General features: G+C 41.4%; 1 protein-coding gene across 2 annotated transcripts; it reads right to left on the reverse strand.

Moving 5' to 3' along the window:
* Positions 1-61: 61 nt before the first annotated feature.
* On the reverse strand, positions 62-20,510 carry LOC119720104 (protein SHQ1 homolog). Of its 2 annotated transcripts, none has more exons than XM_038189643.1 (11): positions 20,439-20,510; positions 16,259-16,443; positions 14,164-14,228; positions 12,788-12,913; positions 11,136-11,302; positions 7,828-7,940; positions 5,113-5,255; positions 3,719-3,873; positions 3,455-3,632; positions 1,940-2,100; positions 62-1,008 (listed from the first exon to the last, which is right to left on the reverse strand). In XM_038189643.1, the coding sequence occupies exons 2-11, from the start codon at positions 16,399-16,401 to the stop codon at positions 106-108; spliced, it is 2,154 nt and encodes a 717-aa protein (XP_038045571.1). In that variant the 5' UTR covers positions 16,402-16,443; positions 20,439-20,510; the 3' UTR covers positions 62-105. The 2 variants fall into 2 exon arrangements, with proteins under 2 accessions (XP_038045571.1, XP_038045580.1); XM_038189652.1 differs by lacking the exon at positions 20,439-20,510 and adding an exon at positions 16,819-17,237.
* Between the last annotated feature and the right edge of the window lie 140 nt (positions 20,511-20,650).

Here is a 20,650-nt window from a genome sequence, read left to right on the forward strand (position 1 = left end):
CTGCAAATAAGGGCTTAATTCCTCAGGGAAGCTCTCAAATCATGCATGTAAAAAGTGGCAATTTTAGGATTTTACGCCACTGACAAGTCTCAGTTGGGAAATGGATCATGAGTCTGGTTCCGAGTCTAGTTCACTTTCCGATTCTGTACTCGAGTCTGAATCGGAATCGTCTGACGACTCGGAATCAGACTCGGAATCTGAAGCAGATACTGTTGCATCTACTTTCCCATGGGACTGCCTGTTCCATTCTCCCTCAACACAGCCAGTTACTTCCGGATCGCATTCCTCACTTTTGGCATCAGAGCAGCATTTCCCGAGATCAACAACTGTTTCTGGGTCACAGGAACGAAGCGTTTCGGACTTGGATCCTCTCTTGCCGAAAACATTTCCAGTTCTGTCAGTTTCGCGCTGTTCTCCATCAGGAAGAATCTGACCATCGTCTTCAACTTGAATTTTATCTGTGCTCCCTTTCACAAAATCTGTGTGTTTTTCTGAACAGCAACTTGTACTCTTCTCACCAAACACCTCAATTTTCCTAGAAGGTGGCTTCCATGTCCAGTCCTCAAACGAAACCGGCAATGTTGCTTTCGACACGGTATCCGTTTCTTTCTCTTTCTCATTACACTTTGATGACTGTTCGCTTGCCTCCCCTGAAAGTTTCAAGTCTGACATTTTCGTTGCAACATCACTTAACACAGATTCTTCCACTGCGGCAGATTCACACTGGTCCCCTTGTCCGTTTGTAACTGGTTCCCTACAATCATGCCCAGAGCTTTCTGCTGCTTCATTACCTTGTTTTTTGTCTTCTCTGTTGTCTGGTTGTTTTACTGGGTTGGTGGTGCTTTCAGAGTCCAACCCCTCATAGAGAACGTGTGGGTAGCCATGTTGGTGTACGGATGATACTGCATCCTCGTCACGTTCTTCTTTACTTTCTTCCTGTATCGCCAGCTTGGCAGCCTGTTCTAGCTCTCTCAGTTGGAAGCCGATCTTGCTCTTTGAAATTTTCACCTGTTTCGATTTCAAAGTAAGATATTGTGTTTGATAAGAAGCAAAGATCACAAAGGCTTATTTCACTAAATTTCTGGGATAAGTCGCATACAAGTTTATTTGCAATAGGCCCATTGTATCAGTAGTTTATGGAATATCCCCTTGCACATCAAGCGTCTATGATATGCGAACATATTCGGCGATTAATTGTAAAACAAGTCTGTTTTGGACCTCGTTGTTCTGACCATTCAGTGGGCGCCTTCTATCAGGTCTTCCGTAGCCCGTTGTTTATTACAAAAAGATTGCATCCAAATTGACCAATCAACAGCTTAGTCCACATTTCTCATCAAAATGACGTCACAGCCTCTAAAGGCCACTCCAATTGCTTTTGGCTGGCATGCGGAGTCGCACAATATTGACATGCTATGATATATCAGACGTCTAACCGTGGCTTTGCCCAGTTGAATGTCTGATCCTCAGACTGTTGTACCAGATGTTAGTTGCAGAATTCTATAGGTCTCTCTCAAAGATGGCCATCTCTGTAGGAGAACTGCAACTGCGTATTTTACGCAATCAAGCACGTATTGCGCAGTGTTGAAAATGTTCCAAACACACGCGCTTGTTGCTCGAATGTGTTCGAATTACGACGATACGACGAATGCCGATGGTCTATAGGAAATGACGTCATTTGAGAGAGACCTATTAAAATAACTTTAAAGTCGATGTGTATTTTTTTTACAAACTGAAAACCTCAAAAGTTGTTCACACTCTGCCACTAATCCCTAATACAATGAGCCTATTGTAGATACAATTGTTCCCAACTTTAATCCCAGGTATTTAATGAGAATACACCTAGGAATAACAGGGTATGCTGTAAACCTCATTAGAATAAAAAAGACTCTGCACACAAGTTAAACAAAAATGCATGAAATGAAAAATGAAAAAGAGTTACCTTCTTCAGAGCTGCAGCAATTGATGCGATCTTGTCATGACTGAGAGACTGCACCCACACGCAGTAGTCTGTGATATACAGCTCATTCAGGATGTAGCGAGGTTCGTCTGCAGCCAGTATGCGGTGGACTTCCAGCAAACACTTCAAAAGCCGCCGCCTTCCTGATAAATTAACAAGAAAAAAAGAAGACTGAAACACATATTTCTTTACTCCATGAGCTCATTGGAACTGATATTGCTGGACCTGATAGGGTAGCTATTGTCCTCTGACAAACCAATGACTGACTGACTGATCGACTGACTAAATCACTGAGTATACGTCAAGTCCCATAACTGAGACTTTCGGATCCAGCTTGATTAAAGAGGTTGTGGAATGCTCGAAGACATTTCCGTCATTTTTTGGGTATATGTAGCCTAAGGTGTGATGAAATAAAAACGACTATTGTTTCTGTCATGAAATGAGTACAAATGGTACTTTTGAGAGCTATTTTTCAGGTCCTGTTTCGACCCGAACGTACAATTTGTGTAAAAGTCGTCGTTGCGGGCAGCAAACAAAACACAGTAAATCGTGACTCTGCATCGGGAGTCATGTTTATTACGTCACGATTTACTGTGTTTTGTTTGCTGCCCGCAACGACGACTTTTACACAAATTGCACGTTCGGGTCGAAACAGGCATGACAGGACTTGAAAAACAGCTCTCAAAAGTACCTTATGTACTCATTTTATGACAGAAAAAATAGTCGTTTTTATTTCATCACACCTTAGGCTACATATACCCGAAGAATGACGGAAATGTCTTCGAGCATTCCACAACCTCTTTAAGCGAGCCTGTTCATGTCTGCATGAACAAATCAAGAGGCATCATCGATGTTATTCTGAAACTATTCACAAACGTTAAGACCACACTGTGTGAAATACTCAAACCTTTGTACCAACTGAATTTCGTCCTTTTTGATTCCACAATTGAACATTTCAACTCGAGAGAAACAAAAAAGTGATGATGAAATTCTCCATTGTACTGCAAGGGATTTTTGTGACCAAGCGCCTCACTCACCTTAGTCTTGGATAACGACGTTGTTGGTATATATTGGATACTCAATCAACCGCCAAATGAGGGCCTTATCAAAACAAACCACTATTACGTCTTGGGAATCTTGTAGCGGTCGTGTCATGCGCGCGCGCACACCTATTTTACCTAATGTATGCAGCGCGCATTCAACACCTTGTACATTAGCTCTGAACCAAATTCCGAAATTTCAACCAGTAGCGTACAAGATGTTACAAGACTTTTGGGCAACTTCACTGCTGCCCTTTTGTCATATGTAGTCCGCATGCGACCGAAAATGGACTGTATTTGCCTGCAGAAGTACTGCATGTGCAGCAGTTTCTCCATTTCTCAGGGGGCGATTTGACAAGATTCCAAAAGATTTGACAAGATTCCAAAAGATTCCACCTCTTGCGGCAGGTGGTCGCAGTATCAGTATAACAAGGTCTTGAATCAAGACTACACTCACCTAAAAGAAATATCCTCTGGACGTCCTGGAGGACTCTGTTGGCGAGCTCCCAGTGCCTGTAGAGTGGATAGCAGAGGGCCCTGCGACAGCACACGGTTACCACCTCATCCAGCGACGTGAACCAGTCAAGCCAGGACAGGGTTGGGCTGAGTTTGCATATGGTCCACGCTGATTCCACCTGAGGGTGACAGATGTGAATTTTGTTAAGCGCCCATCCCAACTCATATCAGGGACGAGTTCAAATTACCAACCAAATCTACTTACCGAGTTCTCGCTAAGCGTTGTTCTGACGTTGTAAGCGTAAGCAAAGATGACATCCACTAGGCTCAGCAGCACACCCTTCTCCATCTCAGGATTCAGGAGATATTGTCGGCATGGCAACCGTCTCATCTGCTCCTTCTCATCTTCGGTGAGATCCACTGAGACAAAAATTATAGAATAAATATAATAATAATAATAATAATTGTAATGATTACTTTTTAGTATTTTTAAATAAATGCATTCTTAATATATATTGTTACAGCTTCACACAATTCCGCTACTGGTGGCGAGAAAGCTGATTTAATAAACCATTTATCAATCAATCAATCAATCATAATAACAAGAATAATAATACATGTAATTACCCTGGATTGGACATTTGGGAGACATCCCCATTGACTTGTGCACACAATTTTTCAAACTTAAATGTGCCCCAACCACATGTTCCCTTGTCCTTTTTCCACAAATTTCGGTATGTTTACTAGTTAGACCAAGACAAACAAATATAACCTAATTGCGACAACAAAATTGTGCCACTAAAGGGGGGCTGTGACATTAGGGAGACATGAAAATGTCTCCCTAATGACCGATGTCTCCCACCGTTCGAAGAAATTACAATACCGTGTCTCCTTAAAGGGAATGTACAACATTTGCTTTTGCTGCATTTTTCAGAAATAAATGGATTTGGAGGATTAGTATGCTATAGCAAATATTGTTAAACTGACTTGTTTCACGTTTTGGGACTGTAGATGCTGGAAAAACCAAGAAAACCAATCATGTTGTAGTCTAGTTCCCCGACCCCACTTACAATGTATAATGAAACATAGCAATTTATAGACTTTGGGGAATGGTATAAGGTCAGATAGTCAGTCTAGCAGGCTTCACAGCTTTGTGATCAATTGCAAAGAAAATGTGGAATAACTAAATTTGAAACATTAGTAGCAGATTTGGAAAAAAGCCAGTTTTCTCCAATGCTGGTCGGCCGACCAGCGTTGGCAAAATACAATTTTTCTTGAAAATTTCAGCACACCAGGAGCTACAATTTTACAGGATGCTTTTGACTGTCATTCCCTAACAATCCAGTATAGGTATTTCGTGATAATGAGATCGTTTCGTTTTTTGATGTTTGCAAATATTGTATCTTCCCTTTAACGGTACATTTAGGCGTTTAAGTATAATAATAATTTTTTTTGTTGAAGTTGGCTGATTTCAGGTCACTCAAGCTTAGACGCTGTCTTATTAACCCCTTAACGCCGGTATTGCTCGGCCACGGACAGCTGCACTGTGAAATGTGTACGTCAAAAAGAGAACATGTATTCAACCAAAGTGCCTTCCCATGCTGGAATATGTTTAACAATAATTCATGTAAAAAAAATAAATCATCAGAAATTTCTCACCGATTGGTTCTTCGCTGGATGCGGGTTCAATCTGATTGGTGGTTTGTTTGTTCTTTGCCTGTAACTGTCTCCATTCGTGGTGCCAAGGAGGCTTATGGGCCAGCAAGCCTTCTATGACGGAATCATCCTGATAAAGATCAGCCCTTTGGGAGAAAAGGGGGAAATTTCTTTAGAATTATAAATAACAAACGACAATGTGCATGTGTAGTGGTTGGCCCTGCTGTATTAGTCAGAGGGGGGAGATCTGTCCAACAGTTAAGAAGGATGGGAAGCTCACTGCACACAGCAATCATCAGACTTCACAGATTTCACCTTAATTGGCCTTTTGATGGTTTATTAGGCGATCAAATCCAGAACATGCAAAAGTGAAGCCTGACGTCTTAAACTTTTGTAGCTCGAAATATCGCACAATGAACAGCTGATAATTAAACCCTAACATTCCCAAATGGTCCAAAGTCCTCTTTGGAAAATGGAGGATTTTGCAAGATTGAGGCTATATATGGCAAAAATGTGTGGCTGATTTTGGATGATGCACTGTGTCAAGGTCTTGGGCTGGACCTTGTGTTGTTTATGCTCAGCCGTGCATAAATTTAGGCCTACATCTAGATTATACATGAAATCCTCCGCACTGCTCCAGGATGTCACTGGCTCTGCCTCAACATATTGACTGATTGCTGGACGAATTTGCAGGATTGCGGCAGTGGTCACCCCTCCAAAGAGCACATTCAAAAAATAATGAAGTATTTTGCAGGATTGAGGCTGTACGCAATTTTTACATGGAGGCAGTTGGAGGATTTTGCAGGATTGAGGTTGCATCCTGCAAAAACTCCCTAGGGAGTTTGGGTTAAGGGCCAGGTACATGTGTAATTTGCAGGCAAATTGTTCTGGGCAATCTTTAAGAAGAAAACGAAAGGCATATTGTATTCCATGTAATGTTTGAAGGAATTTCCATGAACTGTTGAAAAAACAGGCCAAGGCATCATAATGCAAGTAAGACGCAAAGATGACCTCATAGGGACATCTCCAAATCCCAACACATGTACATATACATACAGTAAACTCCAGCTAAACCGGCACTCTCGGGACCCGAGGATTTGTGACGACTTACGCGAATGCCAATATCTGCTGTAAGTCGTCATTTTGCCGACTTACATGAATGGTATGCACACATGATTAATTGCACTAATTGGCTACAATTTACCCTGGATTATCTCCTTAATGCTTGAGTTGAATCCAGCAAATTAATCCTCAAATTATATCATCACGTTTGGGGTATTGATAGTGGAGACCACGATACATATGTACGTACACAGTAACGAATTAAATGCGTGTGTGGTCCGGTATATACCACGCACGCATTGACTGCAGCAGTAGTCATTCAATAAGACGACCCCCAAAATGGACAGAGCGCATGCGTACAGCCTAGAGGGGGTACTGGTATTGATATGCCCACGATGTATGCGATGTATGCAGTAGGACACCCTTTTTCGACACCGATGCATGCAGCGATCACGGGCCGTGCGAAACCACTTTTCACTCGACACTTTGCCAACCGCAGTACAGGAAGTCGATGCCAATGCGTGATTTGTTGAATGCCGACTTACACAAAGGATTTGTAATTTTTTTAATGTTTTTTTAAGGGGACCGAGAGTAACACGACTTGAGCGAAATAAAGGCTGACTTAAAAACAAAAAATTCAATGGAAATGCATTACGGACAATCGGGACTTTAGTCAGACGTCCAACTTGAGCAATTTGACGAGTTGTACGATGTCGGTTTAGCCGGAGTTTACTGTATGAAGATCATGATTTGACTATCTTTTGAATAACATTGCAGATGAATGTACACAAGCATGACAAGTACATGTATATGGGGGTATTGGGGTAACCAAACATTATTGTATTCACACAATACAAATGTAGATCGTATTAAAGTTTGGTGCACACTGCATGTACTGGAAAGCAGAGGGCATTGCAAAGTTGCTGAATTTTATACTTCGGCACCAAAAAACTTTCTCCGTTTTAGTTGATATCTGAAGCCTATGTTTTTGCACGCATAGAGCAGCATTGTCTATATGCTGGCCAGTAAAACAGTTTTGCAATAACTTCCTGGCCAAAAGTTGTTTTATGTACTCTGAGAATCTGAAATAAATTTCTGCAGTTGAAAAGGTAAGGGAAAAAGGTATAAGACCCCTTAGGCCAATAAAAAAAGTCTCCGGTTTCTGGTATGGAGCTTGCCCAAAAAGTGGTGCGGCGACGCAGCTTTTTTTTTTTTTTTACCTGATTTTTTTGCGTCAAATGTTGGCTGATGGCTGCAAATGGTGCCCGACTAAACTTAGTGCAAATATATGGGAGTCCAGAGAGGCCACATAAAGCTTATTCTCGACCATAACCCAATCTAAAAACACGTTAAAATTGTGCAACAGCAGGATTCCAGTCAAACCAGTGAGTTTGGCGGTTTTGAAACATCATCTTTCATTGACAAAAAAAACGTTTTCATTTTGCCGACGCGCATGGCTATGGCGACGCGGCGCGCATACCAGAAACTGGAGACTTTGTTTTTTTGGCCTTACTTATTTCTCAAAAGTTTATCATGAGGCTGAGGCTGGACTTTTTGCTTCTGGCTTCCATGGTTAATGGTCTAAACTATTCTTTTCTTTTTGTCGATAAAAACAGAAGATTGCATCAAAAACCTGAAATGACAAATGCCACTCACAGATAGTGTTCCTCATCAAACTTGTCATTTTCTGCAGATTCTCTGGCCTGTTTCCTCTCCATTAGCTGTGTTGTGTCTGGGTTCGGTACATCGACAATGTCACAAAGTTCTTCCTGTGAATTAAACACCAGAATCACAATGAAGTTCATGGGTAGTGCAATTAGGGTGGTGGTGGGGGGGGGGGGGTAGCCAATCAGTCAAGGAAATAGCCCACAAAACCCTCATCAGACCGAAGCTTGAGTACTGCGTATCAACATGGGATCATGACAACAACACCAAGGCATCTCTTGAGAAAATCCAACGCCGAGCTGCTCGCTTTGTTCAAAATGACTACAGCAGGAACTCAAGTGTCACAAACATGCTGGCAAACCTCCGATGGGAACCTCTCGAAAGACGGCGCACCAAACTTCGCTTAATTTACATCTTTAAGGAAGTCCATAACATCATATCAAGTTTTTCTATTTTACTATTTTTATCTTTGACATTTTTATTCCTTGTATCGACTTTTTCAAACATTTTAACGTTACAGTTACTTTTTTTTATTTATTATATATAATGCTATAGTATTAGTTTATTTTTTAAACTTGTAAAGCGCCTTGAGCGTCTTTTTTAGATGGATTTTGGCGCTATATAAATGTTCTCTATTATCATTATTATTATTATTATCACTCCATCAAACGTCAACAGTCGCCATCATCATCATCATCATCAACATCATAAAATCCACCAGACTGCAAACCGGGCCTCACATCTTAGAAACCCCACCATTCAACAAGAACTGTTACCAGTATTCATTCTACCCCCGGACAACTCGTGAATGGAACATCCCCCAACCAGACGTTATAGCTCAACCTGACATCAAATCATTCAAAGAGAGACTGGATCAAATAAATATGGATGAGCTGGTCAGAAAAGCTCATTACAAAATTGAATCACCTCCGCCACACTGACCTATGCGTTATAACCACTATCTGGTGGTGCTTGCATAGTATTCAGCACAGAGATGAAACTCGCATATGGCAAAAAAATCGGAAAATAGGCCGAACAAAATACGTGTCCGAAATCTAGGCCGCGCTGCAGTTACACATATACATGCATGTACAATACACTTCATGCCCAATTTCCGAACACCAACTCCTGCTTTAGTTTCGATTCTAACAAAATTTTACGATGAAAAAAAATGGTCAGTGGTCAGTGCTTTCATTGCATAAAATGCCTAAATTACGGTTAGAGTAATGGAGTCATCAATAAAGAAGTTCACTTCTTACTTGAAAAAGTCGAGGGAAAAGTCCGAAAGACAAGGGCACCGTTCATGGTGCTTCAATCATGTCCATGATTCAACCACACAACTCCACTACTCCACTTGCATTCTTACGTGGGGAAAAATCAGGCATTATCGTCTTTCTCTTCCAACAAATGCCAGTGAAATGTTTCGCTAATGCTCTCTTCGCTATCCTTGAGATAATCATCACGATTTTTAAAGCATTGCATTTTGTACAACTAAATCTGAAACCTCAGAAAATCGCACAACATAATGATCTTATCCACTGGATTGTTCACAAGGCCACCGGTTCCCGCTAACATACGGTACGGTGCGGTACGTACACCGGTACCATTGCATATATTCGCACGCACGTGCGACACAGTGATTTTTCCATGTCGCCTGTCAATGTTTAACCTTTTGTCCAGCCGGAGAAGGCTCCCATCAGTGTTATGCTCTTTGTTTCTACCGTTGAAACACCCAATAACGACTGGTGAAAGAGATTAAAACTACGTTCGCGATGATTTTAATGTGCCATTTCCATCGACTTTTCATCGACTTTTCTTCGAAATTATGATTGAAATAAAATGACATTTTGTGAAAAAAATTGTTACAAAATCAAATTTTGTGGGACACACTGTAAAAAAATCGGAAATTTCGTTGGAAAATTCAAAAAGTCGGATTTCCAATTAAAATCGGAAAAGTTTCATCTCTGTCAGCAGAAGCAGAAGCAGGAGGAAAATGGATGGGGAGGGCATTCGACTCTTCTATGTTTCAAAATGACGTCTCTCCAATTACCCTCCACATAATACAGTATATGCAGCGTACCAACATTTACATAAACATGATAAAGGAAATGTACTATTAACCCTAACCCCTTGGGTATATTTACGAGAAAGTATCCTGAATCCACCAAAATCCATCAATTTTGCTATGCAAAAAAAAATTGGTGGCCAGTCCATCAGAATCCACCTGTTAGCCGGGAGTAAATCTGTTGAGATCCTGAATCCATCAAAGTCCTGCAGTACCGCTAGGCTTCATGTCCTGAATCCATCAAAATCCCCCAACTTTTTCAATATGGAGGTATCCTGAATCCGCCGAAATCCCCCGAAACAGGGGTGTGGATTTTGATGGATTCAGGTACGTTAGGGTTAAAGTTCTCAAATTGCCATTTTCACCAAGAGAGGTCCACCATGCGACAAAAACCCACTGACTCATTAGAGCCTATATACAACATTACACTGACAAACGTCGCCAACTGACGGTGTAGCATTTTTCGAGCGTGTGTTGGCATGGGCTGTGGAAATTTTATCAGAGGTCAACTGAGTTTCGTAAAACTCGCCCCACCATATGCTCACTAGCGCATTTATTACAAGTCATGTTTTTGCATATATTGGCCATGCTGCTGTGTATACAGAAGTGGAACTTTTCAGACTACGCACCAAATCGTAGCTAAGACATTCAACTTCACCCACAAAATTATGCATTTCAAGAATCAATTCCTAAAAAATACCACAGTCGAAGAAAGACCAACTTAACACTCACCAAAATACGGCAATTCAGCCAAAAAAAATACACGAAAAACCTTATGAGTATGCGATAAGAAGAATGCTGATAACGCAGGACAGAAGTAACCAATTTTGACACAGTAAAAAGGAATCTGTAGTATTGATTACAGAGAATTAGAAAATGATGTCGTAATACATCATGTGACCGTTTTTAACCAATAAGAAGCTTGGAAACCGGGTGAATCCCTTATTGATGCATCCGTCCATACCATACCATCACGTAATGAGGCGGTGCTGTTCGCTAGTTGGCTAATTTGCATAAATTATGTCCGTGAATTCTGATACAGTGATAGCGATGTTTGATCATGCATTGTGTTAGGCTTACATTAAATTAAAGTTTTCCGTGATGAATCGATAAAAATATAACATGCTGGAGCAGTTTGGGACGGTACAGGGAGTAACAGCCAGGGTGGTTTGGGGCAGTACAGGAACTAACATATTCAATTAGCTTTTAAATGCTGCCGTTACTGTTTCCTTACTTGCAACCTCTGGAAAACACCACTCCTCTTGTTGGCAAACCCATAGCTTGTTTCGCCCCAGAGGGAGTCTTCCTCTTGCTGGAAGGGCTGCTGTTCCACCTGCCAGTCAATCTCCCCCTGGTCATCCTCAGCATCCTGGCTCTGCTCTCCTGCCTCACCACTCTTTCCTACAAATGGATTATAATGAACCTCATTTAGCCTTTTGGAAATATGGTGGACAGAAGGGCGCTACTTAGAGTGGGTAAATTTGAGTAAAAAATGTCCAAATAATGCTCTCCTTTTGTGTCCACAGTATCTCAACATGGATAATGCTCAATGAAGAAAAAATATTATAATAGTAACTCCACTCACAAATTCTTTGAAAACTATTACATTATTTTATAAACTCTAGGTTTTCCCGGCTATTTTATAACATTTTTCGTTATAATTCACCGATTCTTATATTCAATTTCATCAAGCAACATCGATTTAGTGCACTTTCAATGTTTAATTTCCTCTTTTGTCAGACAATTTCAAATTTAGTCCAAACAAATTCATACAATGAGCACAGGCACGTTTTCGACCTGGATGTATTCGATTTCGTCGCGTCTATGTCTAATCGTGTTATTCCGAAATCAAAGTAGTCTAATTGATTTAAATATAAGACAAATTTGATCTCTGAATGCTGTCATTCGGCAACGAATAGACGGATTTGATCTGTAATGACGAATATTCTCGACCCGGTGACTAAAAAGGGTGACCAAACTTTGAAATTGAATGGTAAATGACTAAATTGGTTTTGTTAAAAGAATGTGAAATTTTTCTCTGACGAAATTGAATGTTAGAGTTGGTGAATCTGAATGAAAAATGGTTTGAAATAGTCGGGAAAACCTATACCGTTGTTTCACTCCAGCACAACCAAGAAACTATACCATTGCAGCCTCACTCTGCTAAACATACTGTAGCAACTTAACTGATTCTATAAACTTAACTGTAATCAACGAATTCCACAAAATCTACTGATTCCACAAAATCAACTAATGCCATAAAATCAACCAATGCCATAAAATCAATTGATTTCATAAGATCAACTGATTCCATAAAATCAACTGATTTCATAAACCCCTCTTACACAGAGCACCTTCCCAGAGAAAAGGTTTTAAATTCACTGACAATGAAAGAGCAGTGTCTATAAACCCTAACCTTCACAAATCCTCTTTGCAAAATGGACAGTTTTTGAAGCCCTTTAGTATGGCAAAAATGTATGGCTGATTTTGGAGGATGCGCTGTGTCAAGAACTTAGGTCGGACCTTGTGTTTTTTTTAAATTCAACCGTGCATGATTGTAAATTTAGGCCTAGATTGTATTTGAAATCCTCCGCACTGCTCCAGGATGTCACTGGCTCTGCCTCAACATATTGCTGGAGGATTTTGTGGGATTGAGGCAGTGGTCACGTCTCCAAGGACCACATTCAAGAGATAACAGAGGATTTTGCAGGATTGAGGCTGTATGCTATTTTTACATAGAGACAGTTGAAGGATTTTGCAGGATTGAGGTTGCATCCTACAATGTAGCAAAAATGCCTAGGAAGTTAGAGTTAATGCATATCACAGTGGAACAAAGATCTGTATTCAGTGACGCCACTATGCAAGGCGTCTAATTGTCTGACCTACCTGTGACCTCAATGCCAGGTTGCTCAGCCGACCTTTGACCTTTTGGAGCCAGCAGGAGGGTCAACATGTCCAGGCCTTGGAAAACCTCTCCTGGAGTCTCCTTCGGGAGATTGACTTCAAACGATCCTTCAATCAAGAAGGACAAAATCAATTTCAGAACCCATGTGGAAATATGCACAAAAACTGACAAATGTGAGGTTTTCTGGAAACATGAGACAGAACTGGGCAGAGGTCAAAATGAGGGTTTGTAGGTATCAGGAAAGAGAATAAAATTCTCCTTACAATATTGTTTCTTGCACTTCAATTTGACATTTTGGTGAAAAGATATGGCTGTAAAGTTTGTACTCATTGACATGTCGGAAAGAACTAAAACACTGAGTTTTGTATTCTTGAAAATGAAAGATACCAATAATTTTTCCTTAAAAACACCTTTATTCTATGATTTTTATATTGTTTCTTTAAAATATGTGTAGTAGACAAATGAAAGATTATAAATCTCAAGAAATCTGAATATCAAAAAAAAAGAAAAAGAATCAAAAGCTTTTTTGTTTTGCATTTTTCTCCACTTCTGTGCCCCAGTTCCCGCTCATTTTGCCAGAATGCCTCTCAAATTTCAAAATTCCTGGACACAGCTGTGCATGAACTGTTCCGGATTTGGAAATAAGCCCCTCCCACCTTTAGTTTTGTGTACATGTACACCTGTCAACATAGAGCTTTACTGTCACCTGACCAAAGTCATATTCTGATTGGTCAATGAGTTGGTCACTGATTGACAGGCAATAAGCTCCACCCACCTTTGGTTTTGTGCACATTTGTCAACATAGAGCTTAACTGTCACCTGACCCAAGTTATGATCTGATTGGTCATTGAGTTGGTCACTGATTGACAGGCAATAAGCTCCACCCACCTTTGGTTTTGTGCACATTTGTCAACACAGAGCTTAACTGTCACCTGACCCAAGTTATGATCCGATTGGTCATTGAGTTGGTCACTGATTGACAGGCAATGAGCCCCACCCACTTTTTGGTTTTGTGCACATTTGTCAACACAGAGCTTAACTGTCACCTGACCCAAGTTATGATCCGATTGGTCATTGAGTTGGTCACTGATTGACAGGCAATGAGCCCCACCCACTTTTTGGTTTTGTGTACATTGGACACCATACAAAGCTTTACTGTCACCTGACCAAAGGCATGCTCTGATTGGCCAATGAGTTGGTCACTGATTGACAGGCAGGAAGGGTCCATTGCAGTTTTTTATTTTTTTCCCCAAGATTTATCTTCAAATTAGGAAAATAATGTCACACTTTGGACCCTTACTGTATTAGAATGACCCATATCTTAACAAAACAAAAAGACACCTTGTTAATATCATACCTGTGTCTACGTCATATTTTGCCCTCTCTCGGCCATCCTCCAGAACTCTACCAGGAAGTTGAAGCCTGGGCACAAAAAGGAAATACAAAAAAACAATGTTTATACATGCAATGAAAAGATTCTGCCTTGATTCAAAACCAGATCAGACTCTTTATCATTCACAATAGTCTCAAGTGAGCGCAGTGGCATAACAAGGGGGGTGGGGGGGGGGGGGGGGGGGGGGGCAGGGGGCGGGGGGCGGGGGGGGGGGGGGGGGGGGGGGGGCGGGGGGGGGGGCGGGGGGGGGGGGGGGGGAAGGGAGGTGTAGCTGCACATCCGATTAATGCACTGCACATGTTCTCTGCACATGGTCCGCTTGAGCGTGGCAAACTGTATGCCGACATGGCCTAAACCGTCAGTCTCCGGTATTGTCTCAAACCTCTGCTTGATCTCCTTCCCAAGTTTCAGGCATACACTCTGGCAAAAGAATTTGGTAACACCCCCCCCCCCCCCCCCCCCCCCCACCCCCCCCCCCCCCCCCGAATGAAAAAAGTCTCGCTATGCCATAGCCTTGGTCAAGGCGTTTGACGATAGAGTCCAATGATCGATGGTTGGCTGTGAACAACAGTATCCGTATGCTATGCAATTACACGAACTGCACGTAGCACAAAGAATGACCTCACGTGGCTAGGCTAAATGCAATAATAATAATAATAATAATAATAATTTGGGAGGCTACTCATCCTTACTCGCAGCTGGTATGCTGAATTGCGAAGGACACGGCTACAACGTGGTCGGGCCGCTGGCACGTAAAGGCGCCTATGGCTGCCGGCCATATCGACCATATATGACCACGGAGCACAGCCTGAGATCGAAAGTGTTTGATTTTTCTGCAGGGAGGAAAACCGGAGGGCCCAGAGAAAAAACCCTTGTGGCACAGGAGAGAACAAACGCATGCGATCCGCAGCCAGGATTCCAACCTTGGTCACCTTGGTGAGAGGTGAGCACTTTACGCACAAGCCACCCATGCAAATCAGCTGGTGCTGAACGAACACCTTAGAAAATCCGTGAGCCTTGACTTATGTTTCTTTATTTTGTCGCTGGATTTCCAGCAACGATATTGTATGCAAATAAAGATGAGATTATTATTCAGTACTTGGTTGTGGAGGCTCATTTTTTACATGGACAGAGAGCTGGATATAGTGTGGCTACATTCTCAAACAGGTTTGGAGTCTGCAGACCAAATATAAATGGATGTAAATCGGGGGACACCATTACGAAAATAGCCCGAAAAGATAGGCCATGCATGGTGCCCTGATTTGCATATCGTAGCCTAGCCGCGCGAGGTCGCTGTTCGCGCTTCGTAGAGTATGTGTGATTGCATAGAGCGCGGCTTCTGCTGTTGGTGGCGGACTATCGATCGGACTCTTTCTTTGAATGCCTTGACCAAGGCTAGCAGTAGTCTCAATACTCTCAATACTGTGTATGAGAGTCCCAAAACTTAAGGTACTGAAAACATGCAATACAAGAAAATAGACTGGCACATGAAACAACCAGTCCAACAACTCTTCAGTACTGCATCTATCAACTGTCAGCTGACTATGCCAAAAGAAATATCTAGGATGTCGGGTACTAGGTCACTATTTCTACACATTTCTCCTTAGTCAGGCACCAGACTAATGACAATGAATGAAGAAGTCAGTCTTGTCAAACAGTTGGACCATGGATGGACATGTAGAAGTCTAGTCTTTAGCCTCATTTTGAAATAATTTGACTTCCCTCTCTTGTGCAAGCCACTGCCAAATATTGAAGAAAAGTCTCCTTTAAAAATTGATTTGAGTCTTCAAACTTGGTTGGTGAAATACTGATGAACTTTTCTTTTACCAAGTAACATTTTTTGGAGAAATTTGCTAGTTAAAGAGTGAGTAAAGTTGGACTGATCTTCTTTTGCATCGTTTTGAGCACTCCAGTCCAGGTCTCAGTCTGGGCCAGCTATGCCAATGAGTGAGTGTGCCGGCAGTTTGCAGCAGTTTTTAGATTTCGTGATTTCATTAATCTGAAAAAAGTGTCTTGAGATGTTTACGACTAACTTGAGAAGTTTTAGCTCTGTTACTACCTCAGAAAGTATGGCTTGGCGTAGAACTTGAAGTCATTTCCGTCCACGAAGATCTCCACCTCCGTCACTTTGGCGTAGCGTGCTTTTATCAAGATTTTCAAGAAGTCTGCATCCTGACCTAGTTCAAACGCTGGGGTCAGCATTTTTTTTTTTAAGGATAAAGACTTCGTCTGGGACTAAAATCACTGTAAAAACAAAAAGACAAAAAATATGATTTTTCAGACATCTCATGAAAAACTACAGCAATGGCATATACATGTCCTCCGTCCCCTTTCGTTTCCTATTTTATTGCTTTTTGTTATAATATTTTGAACGGATGTTCCAGCACTTCACAACTGGTATTTTGTTATTTATTTATTAGGCCAAAAAAATATATATTTCTGCTTCCCATTACATGCCTTTCAAATATAGGGTCTGTAGGTCAGAATTTTTTTTTTTGCCAATTTTTTTGTTGTGCTGATTGAATGGGGTATTCAATTGCGAAATTTCAGCCTGAACTATTTCCATTGCACTACGAAAGCTATAAAAAAAATTGGCGACGAAAAGTTATTAAAACTTACCTTAATTATTGTCAAAACATTTACGGTCGATAATTCTTACAAATATTGGAAAATTCAGGTCAGACACACCATGTTAACAACGCCAGTCATGACGGGAAACTTGGCTAACACTGTCCTTCCATTGCGCGTTATAAGCCTGCGTGATGCATATGTGTGGCGTGCAACGAACCTCACTTTTATGGTTGGAAATTTTGGGGAAACAGGCTACATCATATCACTCCAAATACGAGTAGTACGACCTCAAAAGAAATGCATGAACGCGCAGAAGACATAAAGAGACAAGAGAGATCAAGTTCTGTGAATTAACTTGCAAAAAAATGTTCCTTCTCCATCCATGTTTTCTTGACATTTTACGATGTCTAAATCCAACCTACAACTGCCATGACTGCACTCTGCAGTGCACAGCGCGGCCTTGAATGGACTAGTTACCGCACTTCTATCATGCCTTCTTTGGCCCTTTTAGTGCGCGGCGCAGCGGGAACCAGTCATCGCTGCATTGAGCATTACGTACATGTACATGTACGTACATTGTACGAACGTGTTGTCATATCATTACCACGACATTGAACTGCAAAATAGTTATTAATCAAATTAGGTTTTGCCCTTCACCGACGTTTTTTTAAACACAGTATACTCAGTGTGTTACCTCCTGAGTGAAAGTTGGTAAAAATCACTCGGGTGGGACTCGAACCCACGACCTCCTGCTTTCTAGTGCAGATGTCTTACCACTCGACCACCGAGTTAACGGGATCGGTTGGCCGGTTCGAATCTGATGTACATAGCAGCGGGTACCGCTGCTATGTACATCAGGGTAGTTATTGTGAAGCGAACTTGTAAAAACAATGGAGGTTTCTTCCCCAAAGAAGTGAATGTAAGTAGGCAGACAAATAAATACAAGTATTTTTGAGGCAAAAGGATTGTTGTGAGGTGTTTTGTGAAGACACAAAAGACAACAGGATTTGTTTTTATTTATTTATTCATTATTATTTTTTTTAGACTTGCCAATAAAATTTTAAGGTTCGCAGCCTAAAAATAGGGTTGGTCGGGCATGAAGGAAGAAATAGGTCGGGTAATTGGAAGCATAAGTATTTTGTATCTTTTTTTTTGGCCTTACAGCAGGCTGTGTAGGCCTACATGTACATGAAGTCCGAGTAACTAGGACTCTACGAATCGCCTTTTTTAACATTTGGACATGGTCGGGCGATAGTAGAGTCCTAGGTACATAGTCGTATTACGTTAGAGTATTTTTTATCATTTTCACTCGTAACCCCGATCATAATCTTCAGATTTCACCCCCAAAACAGTCTTCAAACTGCCTTATGCGCCCCTGTAGGCTTCAGTGGGAATTTGAAATACAAATTGTGGTGGTTAGGTTTACGGCGATCATGTAGTGTACACAAAAAATAATGTAGGGCCCGGTTCCTATAAGGGAACAAAATCCACTTTAAAAATGTTGGACCTACCAATCTAGTTGGCGACATTCTCAATAAACAGGTATGTCATAGATAGAGGGCAGGCTTTTGAGTTTTGGAGGGAAATTTGGGGGTAACATGACGATGACAGCGCAGCGGCAACACTCGACCCGAAAATAAAGATGGCGATCACCGCGTGATGAACCGTGAGCACACACGGCACGCTGAATAGCAAGGCACAAACCACGCAGGAAAATCGTGATTTCTACCCAAGAATCTGTTCGAAATTGCAAAACGGGGTGTCATTAGAATTGAGAAAAGTCTGCTTTTGATTTTAAAGATGATTTTTGAGCAATAAAAAACATTTTTGACTGTAATTTGATCAAAACAAAACAGGGGCCCTACACGATCGCCAGGTTTAGGCCTACATACGTGTACCTTTGGCATGTTTGGGAAGAAAAGAGGAATTTCACCTTCAATTCTGAATTTGGAAAAAAAGGGTCATTACAATGAGACTGAGAGAAGTAATTGCATTTTTTAGTAATATTAATAAGAATTCAATTTCTTGGTTCTAATTCGAGGAGCGAAACAAAACAGGGGCCCTAGTACTAGCCACATAAATGTGGCCAATTTACTGGACTAGCTCCGTAAATAAAGGCCACACTTTTACCATGTACAAAAACATGTTGAACTTTGTCAAATTTTGATTTTCACATTTACAAAAAAAAAATGTAGGCTTAGTTTGTAGTTTATTTTTGCTTTAGAAGCATACTTCACCCTCTTTTAAAGGCTAATCAGAAAGTGCTGCCTTTTTCAGATGTCTCTTTTTCGTGAAATTTCGAGATTCCTTTGCACACGTTTGCGTATCAAAATTTCAACATGAAATTTCACGAAAATTAGACATCTGAAAAAGGCAGCACTTTCTGATTAGCTAGTAAAGTAGTAATTATAAAGAGGGCTAGTACTTGAGTTCTAAAGCAAAAATAAACTACAGTAGTCAGTAGGCCTAGTACAATTTACAAACTAAGCCTAAATGTGAAAATCAAAATTTGACAAAGTTTGACATGTTTTTGTACATGGTGGGGGTGGGGCCCTTATTTACGGAGGTAGTCCAGTAAATTGGCCACATGGGGCTGTCACGCCCCAACTATCGCATCGGTCCCAACTATAGTTGGGCCTGTCCCAACTATAGTGCGGCAGTTGGGTCGGCCCAACTATAGTTGGGACTGGAGTTGCGCCGGATGCTTCATGCTTGATAGATCTTGTTGGATTAAATGTTCCGCGGCGCTGGCACCGTGTATTCGTCGTGCATGCATGCCGCGCCGCGCCGCAAGGCTGGCGGTCACGTGGTTACTGCCTAGTTTGATGAGATGTCCATCCAGCTGCTGGGTTTTATTGTCCAGCAACATTTTGCAAAATTCAAAGATTGCCATGGCCGGCCAACTATAGATGGGCCCCACCCATACTAGCTAATGTCAAAGGTCCCAAGTAAAGTCGGACATGTAACAGAGCTGTAGGGAATGTTTTATAGTCGTACATCAATGTAAACTATAGTTGGGACCGCCAAATAAACATATTACGGTGGCCCAACTACAGATGGTCCCCACCCATAGATAATTTCATTGGTCCCAAGTAAAGTCAGATGTGTATTAGAGTTGTCGGGAATGTTTTATAATCGTACAACAATGTACACTATAGTTGGGACCGCAAAATAAAAAGATTGGGGTGGCCCAACTATAGATTCGCCCCATCAATAGCTAATTTCAGTGGTCCCCAGTAAAGTCAGACGTGTATCAGAGCTGTAGGGAACGTTTTATAGTTGTACATCAATGTAAACTATAGTTGGGACACCGCAAAATAAAAAGATCAGAGTGGCCCAACTATAGATGGGCCAGCCCAACAGTGGAACTTACAGTTGGGACCGTCCCAACTATAGTTGGGACAGGCCCAACTATAGTTGGGCCAGCCCAACTGTGGAACTACAGTTGGGACAGGCCCAACTATAGTTGGGACAGGCCCAACTATAGTTGGGACCGATGCGATAGTTGGGGCGTGACAGCACTACTACAACATGTACTAGCTACGCTACGCGATAGACTATGTCCGAAAACTGGGCAGCATTAATGGACAACATTTCAAAAGTCAAAGTGAGTGTTTTAAACATTTAAACAGCAAAATTGTACTTTGTAGTGTTTTACTATACTCCACCTTTCACAGATACTATTCAAGCTATTTTCATCAGTTATGTAGCATTGCTGGGGAGAATCGACAACGAATTGCCAACACGCACGTGTTGTGATCAGTCCGGCACACAACATAAATACACGGTTCACACCTCTCGTCTAAGGAGGGCGTGCTTCATTCCGATTTTTGGTGCTGATGACCATAGACATGTCTATGCTGATGACACGTATTTCCAC

This window comes from Patiria miniata, unplaced genomic scaffold, assembly GCF_015706575.1.
Source record: "Patiria miniata isolate m_02_andy unplaced genomic scaffold, ASM1570657v1 HiC_scaffold_13, whole genome shotgun sequence".
Lineage (NCBI taxonomy): Eukaryota > Metazoa > Echinodermata > Asteroidea > Valvatida > Asterinidae > Patiria > Patiria miniata.

Excerpts from the sequence above, each read along its gene's own strand:
- LOC119720104 (XM_038189643.1), bottom strand. The coding sequence starts at position 16,401 with ATGCTGACCCCAGCGTTTGAACTAGGTCAGGATGCAGACTTCTTGAAA. Across the intron at positions 7,941-11,135 it reads GTGTTTTCCAGAGGTTGCAA|GAAGAACTTTGTGACATTGT; the intron begins GTAAGGAAACAG and ends TTTAATTCACAG. Across the intron at positions 1,009-1,939 it reads TTGCTGCAGCTCTGAAGAAG|GTGAAAATTTCAAAGAGCAA; the intron begins GTAACTCTTTTT and ends AAATCGAAACAG.